The 18,347-nt window shown below is 47.3% G+C and overlaps 1 protein-coding gene and 1 long non-coding RNA gene across 3 annotated transcripts in view; one reads left to right on the forward strand and one right to left on the reverse strand.

Annotated features, from left to right (window-relative positions):
- The window catches only part of LOC150013448 (uncharacterized), a 30,975-nt gene extending 22,827 nt beyond the window's left edge, over positions 1–8,148 (reverse strand). Inside the window, exon 1 of the long non-coding RNA XR_016510814.1 lies at positions 7,940–8,148. This is a non-coding gene — a long non-coding RNA (uncharacterized LOC150013448). The remainder of the gene's footprint in view (positions 1–7,939) is intronic.
- Positions 8,149–10,101: 1,953 nt separating this feature from the next.
- The window catches only part of NR4A3 (nuclear receptor subfamily 4 group A member 3), a 33,996-nt gene continuing 25,750 nt past the window's right edge, over positions 10,102–18,347 (forward strand). Inside the window, exons 1-3 of one of the 2 annotated variants that reach the window (XM_090274490.1) lie at positions 10,102–10,568; positions 13,810–13,983; positions 16,195–17,150. In XM_090274490.1, the coding sequence (XP_090130616.1) occupies positions 16,197–17,150 (954 nt within the window). In that variant the 5' untranslated portion in view covers positions 10,102–10,568; positions 13,810–13,983; positions 16,195–16,196. Of the gene's footprint in view, positions 10,569–13,809; positions 13,984–15,869; positions 15,933–16,194; positions 17,151–18,347 lie in introns of those variants that run through there. The other variant, XM_090274491.1, reaches the window with a different exon arrangement.

Here is an 18,347-nt window from a genome sequence, read left to right on the forward strand (position 1 = left end):
ATACCACCAGCATTGGGGAAAGTCTAAAGGCAGAGATAAGAAATATAATCCCCCAAAAAGGATTAACAATAAAGAATAGGCAAGATGCCCTAGACCCTAGACAAGTCTGACAGAGAAAGATTACCTGGGGCAATGGTTCAAAGTGGAAGAAAGTGTTTTGTCAAAGAGCTGTAAAACAAGCCCAATAAGCTTCAAAGTGCTAGTAAGGGTATCAAGTAAGTTCTTTTCAACTGCCTGCTTGGACACTTTTCCCTAGGCAGAACAATAGTGGGGTTTTCCCTGAATTCCCTAGATGAAAAAACTTAATCTTCAAATTAAGGACACATGTTCCCCCAATCATTCATCCATAATCACTTTCCCAAGTAAATGAGGTTCTGGAGTGGCCACTGAATGATGGAGAATCAAACCACTTTTCTGACATATTATGGGTCCCGCTCCAAATCAAAAATACCTCAGAGCAGAGGTGGGAAACGATATGAGTCTGTACAGAGGAAAGCAATATGAGCTGGACTGCCTCAGGAGTGAAGGACCCAGGTAGTGGCATAGCTGGTTAATCTGGCTACAGAGAGCTAGAAGACATCTCTGCTTTGAACAGTCTTCTAAGGAACCTGATTATAGTCAGGATTTCTTAGTATTGCTCACTAAAAAAATCCTGGACAGCTTTCTGAGCAGCCTCTATTCATTCAAATATTAAATGTCTGCCAGGCTGCCGGTGTTGCTGAGGAAAGCAAGGAGGCAGCACAGTGAAAGACATCTTTGCCATTAAAGACGACATTCTATAGGAAGGAAAACAGAGAACTGTATTCATATTTAGTCACAACAAAGTATGTATGTGGAGGGTAGATTTAACAGTTTTGCTGTTTGGGGTAAGAAGCAAAACAATGTAGACAACATAGAGTCAGACTATTCACTAATGCTGTTAGAACAACTGAGTAGCCATTTGGAAAAAAAATTTAGTTGGACCTGTTCCTCAATCATACACCAAGAAAAATGGGTCAAAAATTTAAGCGTAAAATGGAAAACACAAAAGTAGTAGAAGACAACATGAGAAAATTCTTTTGTAACCTGTCATAGGACAGGCTTTTGTAACTATGACACAAAATCCAGAAGTCATAAAAGAGAAGACTAACAAATTCAACTACATTTTAGAAAAATTATCTACAGAGCTAAAACATCATAAGCAAAGATGAAATGGGGGAAGGGGCTGGGGTAATGTAGCAACTTACATATTACAAAGGGCCAATCTCCATTACAAAGGGCCAATCTCCGTATAATAAAGCAGGCTACAAGGTTATTTTTAAATGACCCCATCCCTCCCAAAACAGGCAAACAATATTAGAGACACTTCACAAAACAGAAATACAAATGGCTCTTAAACATCAGAAAAGATATTCAAACTCATCCATAAGAAAAATAGAAATTAAAACAACACTAAGATAACATTTTTCATCAATCAGATTGGAAAAAATCCTCAAGTTCAGTAACACATTTTGCTGGCAAGAGTATGGGTAATCAGGCATTCTCGTACCATTTCTGGTGGGGGTGTAAACTGTACAACCCTTATGGAGGGCAATTTGGTTGTACCTATACAACTACCATGAGATATACTCTTTGGTCAGCAATTCTACATTTAGGAATTTACCCTACAAATATATGTCACAAGTGTGAAATAATCTATGTAACGGAAGTACTTATTGTAGCGCTGTTTGTAAAAGCAAGAGACCAAATATTTCCCACAAGTCCATCAGTATGGGGCCAGTTAAATAAATGATGCTATAGCCACACAATGATGTGGAAGAGATCTCCAATTACATTGTTAAAGTGAAATATATCTTGGATATTTTTCCACTGTTATGAGAAGAACTCTATACTGTTAAGTGAAAAGGGGATAATAATGCATATAAGCTTTCATTTGTACAAAAAAGGAAAGGAAAACAGAATTTATATTTGTATTGGCTTCAATATGCATTTTAAAACTCTGGAAGGATGGGAATTGAGTAGATGGGGGACAGGCATAGAAGGGAAACTTTTCAGTGCTAAACATCTTATTGTTTGTTTGAGTCATGTGAATGCATTACCTTTACAAAAATTAAATCTTAGAATGTTTAATAAATTATATGTTTAGAAGATATAATTCAAGCTCCCAAATAGTATGCTACATTTGAGCCCCTCAGTCTACACGTAACAAATAATAGACAAGTGACTGCACCTGGAGGCCTTGAATAGTAGCATCCAGAACTGGAAAACTAAATCAGGGTTACAGTGGGTAATCCAAAGACTAGAAGAGAAGAACTCACTGATTAACAGGTCTCCTATGCCCAGGGAAGAGGCAGTGAAAGTGGTACATCAAAATAAAGATAAACCAGGGATTAATTCCTGGACTACTGGGGTCAAAAGGTGGTACAATTCCTTAGGATACCTGACCTGGTTCATAGTTCAAACAGGGATGTCAGAGAGTGGTGTATGTAACTTTAAGGGTACTAGCCTCAACATGGGCAACTAGAAAACTAGTTGTAAATGGTGGGACAGAATGGCACAGTTAACAGCAGCACAACAGCGTACAGTAGGCCTTCTCTGCTCCTCTCTTATGCCTAATCCCTGAGTAAAACTCTCTTAGAAAAGTTGGTAAGGCCATGAGGCTGGCTAGGATAAATAAAATAGAATATTTTGAATAATGCTTCTTAAAAACTGCTTTCATTCATTCATCAAATGTTTACAGAGCACCTGCTCTGTGCCAAGAACCGCTCTAAGTGCTCAATAAATCCATCCCCCAAAATAAATATGGCCAAGATAATTTAAACAAAAAAGACATTTTAAAAGATTTTGAAATAAATAGAAGCTTCTCTCAAAAATTTTTGAAATGTAAAAAAGTCTCTAAAAAGTCAATTGACAACTATAAAGTGCTACAAAACTATGGCAAATTGATTTCAAATTGTATCCAGTTTATTGTATTGTTTTTAAAAAGTGAAGACAGTAATTTAACATATGAATTTAAAATAAGACAATCATTTTCAGAAGTTAAAAATAATGATAGTTCATTTCAATTTCACTAAATTAAAATAGCATAAATCTTTAAAATACAGCTTTCTCTCCTCATAACTACAATTGATAAAACAGGAAACCATAACTGGAAAAAGGAACTAATTCAGAACAGATGTTAGGGAGGAATTTTTCCAGTAATGAACTATAAACATGCGGAATAAATACTGGAAAATGTATTATGGTTTTAAAAAAGAAATCAGAATCAGTTACTAATTACATGATCTAAGCGGGAAACCAAATACCTAAATATGTAGAACAGGCATTTAAAAAATAGCCCTTAATTAATGGACAAAATGTTTTTACTATCCAAACTCAGATAACATATTAACATGCAATGTGTTAAAACTCAGGTATTTCCCAATGCCTGTACAGTCAGCTCTTGTTTACCCATAAAGTTGTACCCAACTGGAAATCTAGCAAGTTTGCAAACAAAATTGATTCTTTCTGCTTACTTTACTGAATGGTTTTTCAACTTAATAGCTACTTCGTACGTTTCTTTTGACCTGCCTTCTTAATATTTCATTTTCCCCATCTATTCACCCTCTAAAAAGAGATAGAAAGACCTACAATCCCAGGCCTTCTCTAGGAAAAAAGCAAAAAGGACAGTTCTGCTTTGGCTGCAACATTTAAGAAGAAATGGCTTATTCCTAGCACACAGTGAAGATCAGAAAACCGAGTAGGAACAAACAACAGAATCCACGCCAATGAAAGTGTATTAATTTTTATGAAGTCAATTTGTGACTCATCCATATTCAAATGATTATACAAAAACAAATTTCAAAGCTAAAAATAAAAAGTGACTTTTGGACTATCCAGGTTTCTGCTTGTTTCCACTTTATGGACAGTCAAAGGCTGTGATACTGGCAGTACATTAACTCTTTCAGGCCACCAAGATCCCACTCAATGGCTAGTTAATTATCATGCAGGTCTAAGTAGCTTAATATAATATTACTACAAGAAGCACGCATGTTAAAAACAAAGAGTCAAGGAGCCTCCTGACTACAGCAATCAGGCAGTGACAAAACAGACCAGAAATGACTCATCATTCACAATAATGAACCTAAAAAAGCATTCAACTTTACGACCTGAGAGATCCTTAAAAATCACAGTGAGCCCACACTATCATTTTACAAATGATGTTATTAAGGCCCCTCAAATGATTAATTAACTTGCGCAAGGCTGGGCAGCTTCATAGCAGCAAAGTCAGATCCAGGCCTCTGAGAAGCAATCATAACGGTCCCCATGAAATACACCATCCCACTCTTGGAGAATAGGCTGTACGTGTGAGGCAATCAGTGTTTTATTTTTCAGAGGTAGGTGATGGGAAAGAGGTATGCAATTGTATGTGGAGATATTTACTTCATCCATCAACTCTCGATAAAATGCAGGTCTTATTTCACAGACATAACTGATATCCTGAATTGATTTATCACACATGAGTAATAACTTTTCTCCCCAAACCACTGTGGCCTTCCAGCATTTACAAGAGACTGAGAAAAGCATGACTAGGAAATAAACTACCTTTTTTAACTGGAATGCAAGCTTGTCCTGTTATTTACTAATGAATAGAAAAATATTATTTAATGAGACTTAAAAAGATTATTATCACTTATACCGAGTAATCTTTGCTTCTTGGGTTTTCACTCTTTTCCAAATTTTTCTATAACATAAAGTGTCTCCTGATCTATAAGTTTATTAAATTTTAATAATCTAAGTCACATGGGCCTCTCTCTAAAACTTCTAACAAATCATAATTCCAAAATCTCTGCCTAGTTTACTTTTGCATATATAGTCACACAAATCTATTTAAATATATTTTGGAAAGGTAAAGAGATTCAAGAATTCATACATGTCATGGTTCTCAATTTTCTAAACCTTAAGAAATTTTTCCAAAAAAAAAGTTATTACCATTTCCTAGCCTACAGTATCCAGTTTATCACTGAAGAAGCGGCCTAAGAGAAATGAAAATAAAGGGATTAAGGGAGTAGAATGAGAGTCAAACCAAAAGCCTACCAGGAAAAAGGAAAAAAAAAAAAAAAAAAAAAAGATATCAAAGCAAATCTTCCTACGCACATATTACAAGTACAAGCCACAATGCAATTTCCTTGTATCACCATGGAGCTGTCTGAACTTGCGCAGGCACCTTGACAAGGTATGTTCAGTCACGAGTATCGAAAGTTCAGGCAGGGAAAACAATTAATGTATGATCTCATATACATCCATTCAGGCCAAGACTACCCATTCATACAATTTGTTACTTATATTATTAACTCAGATTTAAATGGGGGAATGAATATTTTATGGATATTTACCATCTATGTTAAACTCAGGTGCCAGAGAAATCTCACCGATGTGTGAGGCATGCTTCTGACGCTTACAGTTTGACAGGGGAATATGCACTGGACACAAAGCACAAAAACGAGGCAGTACAATAAGAACTTTATGAAAGACTGAAGTACAACCTGAGTTCATTTCTTAAGCTAATTTTAGAGGAAGGATAAAATTTCAATAAGCAGAGAAGGGGGAAAAAGGAAATGCCATAAAAAGGAACACTGTGAACAAATGTGGGAGGGTAAAAGGATGTTTGAAGAACAGTGGGGATACCAGTTTGACTAGGACAGAGAAATCCTGTGGAAATTAAGAGGCCACAATGTAGAGGCTTTGGGGTTTTACTGCAGAGACAAAGTCCAACTGCTGAAGACTTCTGAGCCTGAGAGTCATATTTTAGGAAGATTACTCTGGCAATGACAGCATTGATAAAGAAAGGGTGGTTTGCAAGTAGGTCAGACAGAAAACTATTACAATAGTTCCATGTTCCTGAGCCTCATACACTTAAGTATATGTCAATGTAGCTCAAGTTACTAAGTTTTATATACGGACCTTAAATATAGCATAGAACTTCTACACTGATTCTAGAAAGCTTGAATTTACACACAATTCTTTTGTGCTACTTTTCCTTCCTAGATTTATCTAACAACTTCTGGCTTGGAATATTTATTTTATCTTTCTTCATCCAATCTTTGCATTAATAAGACTCATCATCATTCTTTACATATTAGCAAAATCAACAAGATTACATGTAATTGCTTAGTAAGAAGAGCATTTAAAGCAATTGTTCAAGTCCCATTTTGTTAAAGCAATTGCTTTATATCACACACAATAAATTTACAAAAAAAATTCTTATTCCCAAGAGAAGGAGCACTTTCATCCTTGCAAACATGTTATTCCTACAAAACCAAAACAATATGAAAGTTAATTATACAGTGAATTGTAAGCTACTTCATAGAAAGACTTTTTAACAGATTGGCTGCCATAAGTATCACGAGAGCAGAAACTAACTGCTTTCTTTGCTTTGTTTATATAAACTAGGCCACACATGAATGTCCCTCTTTTAGAAAAAAGGCCAAACCACATAAGTTTTCAATATTTCACAGATTAAGGTAGTCTTATGCTACTTGATTTCCTAAAAAGACTTACCAAGTATTAACTTTCATTTAATTAAAAAAAGTCATCCAAAAGGTAATTCATATTACTGAAATAGTCATATATATGCCTTACAGACTTTTGAAAGGTTACACAACAACAGATACTAACTTGAAAAAGAGAAGAGAATGGTTCATTCCGTTTGAGGTTACCTAAAGAACTGCATATGTTTAGGGATTTAGGACTAAGAAGAGGATGGTGTCCCAGTTTCTAAGAGCTTTGTCTCTGCTTCCACGACTTTCCATTTGCATGCAAAAATGTTGCCAACTTATCAGGGACCACTGGAACCTCTCCAGGAGTCAGTCCAGTGTCCTACTCAGAGATGCACTGCCAGCTGATTGGCTCAGGGCAATGAAACAACAGCCCTAGCTTAATAGTCATAAAGGAACCACATATTTAATACTCACAAAGGGAAAGATGTAAGGGGTAGGGAGCACAGAAGCACAAAATTAACCAACGTAAATGTTCAGAAAGATACACATCTACCCAAAGAGAGAATGTTTTACCTGGAGATACCCAGCAAAAAAAAAAAGGAATTATTTTTAATTCACAGTCAACAAAGAGACAGGTTTAAAACAGAAGGAGTCCAATTCATAGGAATAAACTTGGTTAGTAGCTTTATAACTACCTTGAGTGGGCAAGGACCTTTTACATAACATTTAGACAATGTAGCTTATTAAATTCTTTGAAAGATGTCCTGTTTCCTAAAAACTACCTAATTTTAGGGTTCCTGCTTTAGTATAATTCCAATTGGGCATGAGAGTTCAAATTCAAAGGGGAATTGGGTGGGATGCAGAACACATGCAATTTTTACAGCATGGAAATAAAAGTATTTTTAAACCTTCCTGGGGGTAAAGAGTTAGGCAAGAAGTAATACGTGGAAACTGTCAAGTGCTTCTCAACACACCCACCCACCAGATACCATCGCAGCCGACTAAGGGAGTCTCCCTCTTCTTGCCTGACAGCTTCACTTTCTTTGAGGTCTGAAGCTGGTGATCACACTGGCCCGTCATGGTATTTTCAGTTAACAAAGCAGTTACTCAACAGGGGAAAAAGCCACAAAGGAGCAGAGCAGCTGCTGCTGCACCCGTGATGCAAGTGCAGGATGAGCCCCGGGCCGCCACCTCCGCCTTGGCTCCTCCGTGACGTCTGGGAGGGGTATCCCCGGCTCTCAGGAAGTGGTGGCCGCGGGCGGCTCCGCCCCCACGCGACTCCGGGCTAGCCAGGCCGCCCGGTGGCAGAACAAACGGGCCTGCCGGCGGGCGGGAACCACCATCAGTCACTCACGAACGCCACGCGGGCCGCGGGCCCCGCTCCCCCTGCCGCGCCACCGCTCCTGGCGGACCCCGCGCCCGCGCCTCACCCTCCTCTCCCGTCACAGCCCACGCCGCCCTCTCACCCAAAGCTCACTCACCCCGACCCCCAGCGCTGAGCCCGGACCAGCGTCGCCGGTCACCAGCCGGGTTCGAGCGGAGTCCAAGATGGCTACCCGCCCCCACCCCCTCCGCACTCCTAGCGGGGTCAGGGCGCCCCCTCACGCGGCGCGCTCGCGCCCGAGCCTTGGCTAAAAATAGCCAGGCCCGACTATATTTGGTGCGGCCGGATCCCAGCGCGGCGGCGCGCACCACGCCCCGCCGGGCCCCTCCCGCCGCGCCCCGCCGCGCCCCGCCCCGCGCGGCGCTGAATGGAGAAGGGGCGGGGGTGACCGAGGGGGAACCTACTCCGCTATCTGCCGCGCGCGCCGGCGACTGGGCCGGGCCAACGGCCGAATTTAGAAACATCGCCTGCGTCAATCACGCGCCTCGCGTGCGTCAGCGCCGCGCTGCTCCAGGTCCTGCTCCCCCCACCTCCCAGTCTTTCAATGGATACAATGCAGCAGCGCCCTCCTTCCTTCTGAGACTGGGTTGGAACCCGCGGCACTGAAGAGGCTCTGCTCTGTTCCTCTCCGCCAGGGCAACTTTCGGAGCATCCTCCTAAGGTCTCCTCCACACCACCCTGTCTCAAGTGGAAGTGGAGGCGAAGAAATGTACCTGTGTCATATATATAATATTAGTTTTAAGTTTCTGATGCTTGCTAGAACCTTCGATTCCGAAACGTGTGCTGTGGACAACGGGATCTTAATCCTCCCTCTCCTTCCCCCTCACAAAAAGATTGTGACAGGTCAAAGAAATAAATGGTCACATCTGATTCAAGCCGACACACGGCGACGATGTCTGTCTACGTTGTTTCACTCAAATATTTTTTCAAAAATTCAGTTCTTTAAAAGAGGATGCTTCCAATATTCGGGTTTCTCTTCAGATCGCATAACTCTTTCGCCTTTTCAGAAAGGATGCTTCCAGTCAGATGCGACCCTTGGAACTAGAAGCGTTTAACTCTTATAAATGTGTTTTTGTTTTCGTCAAGAAATTCACACTTAAATTCATTTCCAGTAAGAAATTGCTCTCCCTCACACAGTCGCCCAGGCTTTTGGCACACCATTTAATGACAAATGTGTCCCAGGAGGCCAGAGCAAATCCCTTAGGGAGGGACTGACTAATAAATCTTGTTGATTGATTTCGAAATGTTTAATTTGGGAGATGGGAAGGGAGGCCGGTCTACAACCATCAAAAAGTGAAAGTGCGAGCTGAGAGTTCAATTTCTGAGGAGGGAGGGGCGGAGGTGAACACTTCTAACAATCAGACCTGCTCAGCTGCTCAACACATGTGTGTCTTACACACATTTAAATAGTTTCAGCTTTAGGGAACGCGTCGAAGGTGGATGTACATTGTGTAGGGTTATAATGGGTCCAGTTATGAAATGCACATCTTAAGTATAAAGACACACAACCTGTATCCCCGTGTGAAACACGCACCCAGCAAATGATGGGAGAGGACAGGGATTAGCCTAGGCGCAGAGGGCTGAGCAGACGTAAACAGTTCGGGAACTGTTACTGGCGGGAAGCCCAGCTGCACCTCGGGGAGTCTGGTCTGGTGCCTGACTCCTTCTGCACCCGCTGCCAGGTCACTCGGAGAGGCTCGCTGGCGGAGTCTTCTCTTTCGGAAGAGCTGTCCTCTCCCTTACCCCCTCGCCCTGGCTCCTTGCCTCGGGGCAGCCTCGGAGGCGCGCCAGCAGCACTCCTCCAACTTTACTCCACCCGAGCCTGACAGCTGGGCGGTCCCGCCTGACCCGCCGGCGGGCCGCCGCTCTCCCTCGCAGACTCGTGCCCCAGCGAGCAGCGCCACGGCAAAGGGATTGCCAGCGCGGGTCGGAAAGACCTCCGGGCTGGGGCTGGCTGCGCCGCGTAGTTTCCATAGTGCCGCCCGGCGAATGGCCGGGGACGGCGCGCGCGCGCGCGCACACATGCACACACTCACACACACACAGACACACACACCCTCGCACACGCGGAACCGGCTAGGCCAGGGGAGGGAGGAGGAGGGTGACGTAGCGTCCCATGGCGTCACATTGACGTCTCGCATTCCAGTCACTCTATGGAGAGGCCGCTAGGGCTCCTGTGGCATAAATGACGTGCCGAGAGAGCGAGCGAACGCGCAACCGGGAGACCAGAGTCTCCTGCCTCCCGCCCCCCACCCCTCCAGCTCCTGCTCCTCCTCCGCGCCCCACACACAGACAAGCTCACACCCGCTCCCTCACTCGCACACACAGACACGCGTGCTCACACGCTCCGCACACACACTCCACTCTCTCCCGCGCGCTCACACCCCTCTCGCCCTGTGCCCTCGCGGGTGCAGCGCTGCGCGGCAGCCAGCCGCCCCTCCTGGGCTCACTTTGCAACGCTGACAGCGGTGACCGTGGAGGTGGGAACCGCGGCTGCATCCTTCCCCCTGGTCTCGGCCCGAGCCCGGACTCCAGCGGAACCCCTCGGCGGCGCTCTCCCATGAGTCGGGATCGCAGCATCTCCTGCCAGCTGCTCACCGCCTCTGGGAGCCTCTGGACTTGTATACCGCAGCCTTCCGGGACAGCAGCTGTGAGCCCCCCCAGAGGAGATTTCGGGGCAGCTCTCTAGAAACTTGCTCTAAAGACGGAACGGCCACAGCACTCAAGTACGTATTTGAGATTCGCCCAGTTAAGTGGGGGACTTGCTAAAAAGTTGGCGCACTGAGAAGCGTCGCTCCCGAAATTGACAACTTTGTGTGTGGGGTCCCCCACCCACCCACCCACACCTCCTCGCTGCGGCTTTGCCCGCGGAGCTGCGGGTGGGTTCTGGTCTGAAACTTTTCCCCTGTAGCGGGCCCGCGGGGATCTCTGGAGCTCGTAGGATTCCTCCCCCAGCCCGAAGGGGCGAAAAGCCTCTAACAAAGAGGAGGACCGGGATTTGTGCTGTGGCAGCTCCAGCGACGTAATTCAGGGTATTTCGGCTCTAGTTGTCATGGTAATGATGCTCTCCGCTGCGGCGGCAGCAGCGGCAGGGAGTTGCAGCGACGGTGATGAACGGCAGTAATTTTCCTGCCTTTTAACTAGGATTGAAAATTAGGAGCTCCGGTGGGTCCAAGTTAAGACACCTAAGAGTGACTCCGAGCTGGCTGACTGGGAGGTAGCTTGGGAGAAAAGGGGCCTGGGCAGGAGCGATGCGAGTTTGCGAAGACGCTCGGCGGATCTTAGGACTGAGGGCACGATTGTAGGAATGGGGCTTATTGTATTGAAATGAGCCTGGAGCTCCACTCGGCACGTCTGCCCGGCATCGCCGACTTGCCCATTGACACTTTCCCTTCAGAGATAATTGGGCGCAATTAAGTCCTCCCGCGCTCCGACACGCGTGGGGATGGGGCCCCTCTCCCCCGGGCTTGGCTCAGTGTGGGAAAGGCATGTTTTACGCTTAACTGACAGCACTCGCGCTTTGGGAGAAGTTGCTCCGAGTGTTTTCATAGAAATGAAAGTTCTCGATTGTGAGAAGAGAGCGGTCGTGCCAATGCAGTCTTCGGGGATTGGCTTCCAGAGGCACCTCGAGAACCTTTGGGGAGCTTTGGGCCGTCGTGAGGTTCAAGCATTTGTCCCTTGATTTTCAAGAACGTTCTTAAAGATTGCCTTGTATTTATGCCTCCGGGTACTCCAAAGGGAAGCGCTAGGTGCAAGGAGCTTGGTCATCAGAAATCTCGGGCTGTTTGTTATCCCAGAGTCTTTGCGCGCCAGGAGAGAGGTACAGGGCGCCTGTTTGGTCATTTCATCGCGAATTCAATCCTTAATCTTCTTTTCCTACGACGAAAAGATGGTTTCTAGAACTAAGTTGGGGAAACAGAAAGCTGCCCAACGGGGCTCCTGCGCACAATGAATGAAGTTAAGAGTTTATTCGAGTTACCTGAGCTGAACAAGATGCTCCAATGTGAGTGTCAAAGCCTCCTTAGGCCACAGCAGCCTCCCTCCCCCCGCACCCACCCACTCCCTTCCCTGGGACTTTGCGCTCGCAGGAATCCTCCCCGCGGTTTATCTCTTCTCCCTTGGTCTTTCTGAGAATCTCTGTCTTTCCCTTTCTGTCGGTCTCTCCTCCACCCCTCCTGCCCCCGCCCAATCTCCGCCCCCGCTCCCCAGGGCTGGAAACTCCGCGGAGGAGCCGGGGTCACAATGGTGCGTTTCACGGTTTCCTCCACACGCTTCACCACCGGGAGGGGAACACGGGGGTGTTCCTTTCGTCCGCCCACGAGAAAGAAAGGGGCTTTGACAGAGGTAGTTATTTCTTCCTAATTTACAACCCCGAGGCTCCATGCTCCCGGCCCGGCGGCCGCGAGCAGGAGCCACGGAACGTGTTTCCAGGCGCGGAGCCTTTGCCTAGGTAACTGGACGTTCGGGAGGGGTGGAGAGAGCCGAGGGGGCGCTCGGCTCAGCTGTAAGAAATGTGGTGTGGCTCTTTCCCGCGAACGCTGGTGCTCGAGGAGAGCCCCTTCCTCGAAGACACGCGACCCTCGCCCACCGGAGTCGGAGGCCTATCCCCAGAGAAAGGCTCCGATTGCAAGGCCCCAGGGAAGGGTGGGAATGCGGGCACCTCCTGGAGGAGGTGGTAGGAGGTTGCTGGAGACCCCCACTGAGGATGCAGGGGGTGGAGGACTGGAAGCGCAAGCTACAGCCGTGGGATGATCCGTCGTCCGTGCCTGCGCTGGAGCTGGCTCAAGCTTTCCGTAGAATCATCTGGGGCTAGGGAAGGGGCTGGGGCTGGGGCTGGGATTGGGGATGTCAAGGGAATCCCCATTTCCTGGCCTTCGAAGGCTACCCGGACCTGAAGGCTCTGAGTACCTCTCCCTGTCTTCAGGGAAGCCATGGGCGCAGGGGCTGCGGGAGGCGAAACTTACACGACTTTCGCAGCCTGCGCACCCCCGAGGATTTGGGGATTTTATTTGGGCTCCACGTTCCCTCCCCCAGGAGCTGTGAGTGGGGCCTGACAAAGGGGGCGCTATAGGCCGGAGTTTGGGGCAGTGAGATCCTTCCTCGAGGCCCGCGGAGCTACGCTTTCAGCTATAAAGTTTCGCTGAAGCAGTGTGCAGAGACATTCGCCCTGGAGCCGCGCTGGCGCCCTCGGGAATGTGCCCTCTCGGGGCCGCCGGATGGCCCCGAGCCTCGAAGTCGCTCACCCTCGAGGATACCGCCCGCTGAGTGCAGCGCCCCCCCCCCCTCCGACCTCTCCACCAGCTGCGAAGCCATCCAAGCCTTGTTGCCTTGCTTCCAGCGTGGGCCTATTTCCACTGTGCCCTTTTGTTTGCTTGACCCCTGGCCCCCCGAAACTCGCAGCTAATAGAAGCGAAGCTCCATTAGCATTTAGAATGAAAAGCTCAGACTTTCTTAATTCCTCGGGGCATTCATGCATTCGTTCCGGACTTTGTGCATTTCCTATGCAACGTGTAAAATTTGTATTTGAGGGGTGGGGGCCGGTGGAATTGGAAAATGACTATTTCCTGCTCGTGCACACTCACTGACCCCTCGCCCCCCAATTCGGGAGGAACTCTTTCCTCAAGTGTTTTTTCTCTCTTCTGTTTTCTCGATTTCTTGAGCTCGGAACCAATTGTGAGGGTAGAGGGATCAATTTCTGGACGACGTCAGGCTTTGCGTTTTTAGCCTCGTTCGGGTGCCACAAAGCGGCGGTGAGCGCGGCTGGTGCAGACAACCATTCCTCTGCTACCCCAAGGTGGTGTGATGCGTCTTGTTTCCCTTAAGCGCTGCCTTCTTACCCTTATAATTTTTTTGTAATTAATGTAGCATTTCTAAAGGCCCCCATCAACTCCCAATACACCCAGCCCAAGCCGTGGTGACTCAGCCTGGACTTACTGTGACCTTTGTTTTCTCTTCTGGTGCCCGCAGAGTCCACTGCGGAAAAGCGCAGCCCGGCAAGCCCCGGCGCTGAGACTGGACCCTCAGCAGAGCCGGGAGGTACTGAAGCCGCTTCGCCTAGCCGGACGTCTCTGCCTCCTTCACTCTCAGCCTCCGCTGGAGAGATCCACAGCCCCACCATTCAGCGCGCAAGATACCCTCCAGGTAGGTCTGAAGGCACGACCCCTTATTGGTCCCCAGCTGGGAGAGGTGGGTGGGGAAGCCACACAGCCAGCGAGCAAACTGGTCGATGTGCCCAATGCCAGGACAGTGACTGCTGGACGAGTATTTCACAACACAGGTGGCTTCCTTGCAGGAAGCTCCTGTGGATACCACACCCTGTTGCTACTGAGTGGAGCAGCCAGATTAAATTAAGCATTGCATGTCTCAAAAATATTTTTCCTAAGAAAGATGCAAATACAATATAGATTAGGATATTTTAATACATTTTAATGTCTTCACTTTTGCTCTCCTTTTATATGCAGTTTATGCATTTGAGATTTAGGGGGTCACTGAGAGCAATACAGAGCATTTTTGTTTGTATAAAACCCAAATCACTTGGGCACAGAAGTGTGGATTACTGAAGCTCGAAGGGAAAGAGAAAAGGCATTTGACCTAAAAACCAAGGAGTAAATTGAAGTTGGCAAAAGAAAGGATTGCAGGCTTGGCTGGTAACACCTCTTTATGCATTTGTCAAAGGGGATACTAGGGGCCAGGCCTGTGTAGGCACCAAAGATATGCAGGTAAATAGAAGTCAGTCCCTGCAAGCTCACTGTCTAGCTGGAAACCACAGAAAGACTCAAGAGCAATAGGTAGGGGTTGGCAAGGAAGCATGACAGAAAAGACTAACATAGAAATCCTGGAGGTCTGAAGAGAGGAGAATAGATGAAACATCAGGCAATGTTCTTTCTTTTAAATGATTAGTCTTTCATTTCACCCCAACAACTGTACAGCAGAATAAGTAATCCTTTAACTTCAAACTGGCAAGTGTTTTTAAGGCCCTGCTTGAAAAATAAGGCTTGAACTGGCCTGTCCTCGTCAGTGCTTCTTCCAACAGGCCCTCATCACCTTTTTTCAAGTCAAGATTTCATTCCATACATGCATGACTCAGATTTGGAAATGTGGGTAAGAGAAAGATGTCAAAGGAAATGTGAAGTACTCACTTCTATTAGTCACACCTTTTACGCCATAGACTCCAAACAGACGTTAAGCACCTGGTTTTCCTTTGGTTCAGAAAAACCAACCACCAGAAATTGCCCATTTTACCAATTATATTTAGCCATAAAGAGAGGGGAATAATAAGAAAAGTCATTCACTAGATCCAGTCATTCTCAGGGCCTTCTCATCCAGCTCAACCTCTCTGAACAATATTAAGTACCCTGGATGCAGTCAGTTTGGAGGTTCAACATAATCAAAACTGGCAGAGAAACAAAACCTATTAAGAAACTGCTTTCTTTTTTAGGGATACTAATTCTTCTGTCATGAGAAAATGTGTAAATTAACTCGCCTATTATGATAGCTGTAAGCTGTTGTCATAAAACAGCCACTGATTTATTAGTCAGAATTGGGAATATATATATATATGGCAAAGTGCAGGTTTGGTGGGTGTTTTGTTGCAGCTGCTGGTTTTCTTTGCAGATGGTGCAAACTCCCCTGAGTCCATTTCCTGGGCCTACATTTCTACCTCATCACCTAGCTGGCTGCAGTCATCAACAGGGGTCCAGTTAGTGCAGACAGCTAGCCCTGTCTGGAGGAGTGGGGAGCGGGTGGGAGAAAGTGGCCACAACATGTGTGGGTAGCCTTGGTTGGCATTTATAAAATGTTAGAATGTAACTTTCCATTGGTCAGTAAATTCCATGTAGGCCCCCCCCCTTTTTTTTTACTAACGCATAGGTTTATAAATCAATCTGTGTGACTTGGGGGACCACTGGCCTTTTCCTCCCAAAATAAACCAACAGGGCCTTCACTGGCTTTCTTTTTGTCTTCCCAACCAGCAGTTAAAGTCTCTCCCATTAATTTACAGGGCTCAAACCACTCTTAAAAACATCGCTGGGCCTTTGAGAGAAGATATCAAATATTCCAGATCTGTTGGAGGACAGGGCAAGGGAAGAAAGGTGGGCACAGAGGTCCCCAGGAAGCTGGGTTTGGGCATCCTGTGGCCTGTTTGACAGTCTCTCAGGGATTCAGCTTTCTTCCCTGGGAAGAAAGGAAGTAAGGAAGCATGGGGCTTTAGTTCTATGTTACCAGAAGGAGGAAAGGATGTCACTTCCTCTCTGTTTCCTGGACCTAGATTAAAGAGCAATGAAGTCGGTGCTACCTGTTAGCGAGGAAAGAGTGCTGACCTGCTTCTGAGAGACCTTTTCCCTGTCCCTGCAGATATGCCCTGCGTGCAAGCCCAGTATAGTCCATCGCCTCCAGGTTCCAGTTATGCAGCGCAGATCTACAGTTCAGAGTACACCGCGGAGATCATGAACCCCGACTACGCCAAGCTGACCATGGATCTCGGCAGCACCGAGATCACGGCCACGGCCACCACATCCCTGCCCAGCTTCAGTACCTTCGTGGAGGGCTACCCAAGCAACTACGAATTCAAGCCCTCCTGCCAGTACCAAATGCAGCCCCCAGGGCCGAGACCTTTGATCAAGGTGGAGGAGGGCCACGCACATGGGTACCACCATCACCCCCATCACCCCCACCACCACCATCAGCAACAGCCTCAGCAGCAGCCATCCATTCCACCCCCCTCGGGACCGGAGGACGAGGTGCTGTCCAGCACTTCCATGTACTTCAAGCAGTCCCCGCCGTCTACCCCCACCACGCCGGGCTTCCCCCCGCAGCCGGGGGCGCTGTGGGAGGAAGCGCTGCCCTCTACACAGGGCTGCATCGCCCCGGGCCCGCTGCTCGACCCGCCGATGAAGGCGGTGCCCACGGTGGCCGGCGCGCGCTTCCCACTCTTCCACTTCAAGCCCTCGCCGCCTCACCCGCCCGCGCCCAGCCCGGCTGGCGGCCACCACCTCGGCTACGACCCGACGACCGCCGCCGCGCTCAGCCTGCCCCTGGGAGCCGCCGCAGCAGGCAGCCAGGCCGCCGCGCTCGAGGGCCACCCCTACGGGCTGCCGCTGACCAAGAGGGCTGCCGCGCTGGCCTTCCCGCAGCTCGGCCTCACAGCCTCCCCCACCGCGTCCAGCTTGCTGGGCGAGAGCCCCAGTCTGCCGTCGCCGCCCATCAGGAGCTCGTCGTCTGGCGAGGGCACGTGCGCTGTGTGCGGGGACAACGCCGCCTGCCAGCACTACGGCGTTCGCACCTGCGAGGGCTGCAAGGGCTTCTTCAAGGTGAGCGCTCGCCTCCTCCTGGCGCCAGCCTCCTCAGCCACCCGCTCAAGTCAGCATCTGAGAGGGGATGCAGTTGTTACACTCTGCGTTCCTGTAGCCTAGCACCTTCACATCCATTTTCTCAGAGTGGTTTGACTTGAAGTTCATTATAGGGGCGGCCCCAGATGGACTTGAGGGGTTTCGGTTACCCTGACTTAGCATTATTTTATGATCATTTTTCTGGAGGGAGCTTTCAGCAGATTCTCAAAAGGGATCTCAGAAGTGCAAGAACCTCATTACATTTCTCCTCTGTCCATTCGGAGGGGATAGATAGGGTCAATGTGCCAGGCCATGGACATTTGTATCTCATATAATCCTTGTAGTAAGAGCTAGGACTGTTGAGTCAGACCTAAGATTGCATTCTGGCCTCTGGCTAGCTATTTTTATTAAGTGTCTTGAAAATAGTTCTTAAGTATTCTTGTTTCATAGATGAGGAAATGGAGACTCGGAGAAGTTATTCAATTGCCCAGGACACACACTCAGAGAGGGAGAGGGAGACATGATGCCAGCTCATGTTTGCATGGCCCCAAAGTGCACATGGTCATCACACCTCTGCAGCTGCAGAATAGGCAACTGGCTAGATGCAGTTTGGGATAGCCCCCTCCATAGAAAATAGAAGCTGGGGTCTTACCAACCACTCTACCTCTGTGCCACACAAAGTGCCAGGTGTAGAAGTTGTTCATAATCTCATAGACCCAAAGGAGAATTTTACAGTTGGAGGGTTTCAGCCTCACCCATATTTTACGTATAAGGAAGCTGAAGCCTAGAGAAGTGAAGCATTGTGTAGCCTGTTAATAGTGATTTATCAGCATGCCAGACGTTCAAGCTGGTTTCTCCTGATTCTTGAGTTGGGTGCTCTTTATATTCCAGGAAAAGGGGCCTTGTTGTCTTGCTGCTCTGCTTTTGTTATTGGCTCCCAGACTTCTTCAGACACTTAATTCTATGCCACTCTCCCCACTCCCCTGACCATTATCTCAGACATTTGTAAACCCACAAATGATTCCCACAATAATACCTCTGTAGCCTACAGTGCTGGGCAGGATGAAGGGAGAGGGGACACTGGATGCTGATTGGATAACTAGAATTTGGGAGGCCAATAGGATGTATCTGGAAGCAGGCTGGACTTGGGGAATACTCATATAGAGGCCTTGATCTGTC

This window comes from Furipterus horrens, unplaced genomic scaffold, assembly GCF_987537825.1.
Source record: "Furipterus horrens unplaced genomic scaffold, mFurHor1.1.pri manual_scaffold_4, whole genome shotgun sequence".
NCBI lineage: Eukaryota > Metazoa > Chordata > Mammalia > Chiroptera > Furipteridae > Furipterus > Furipterus horrens.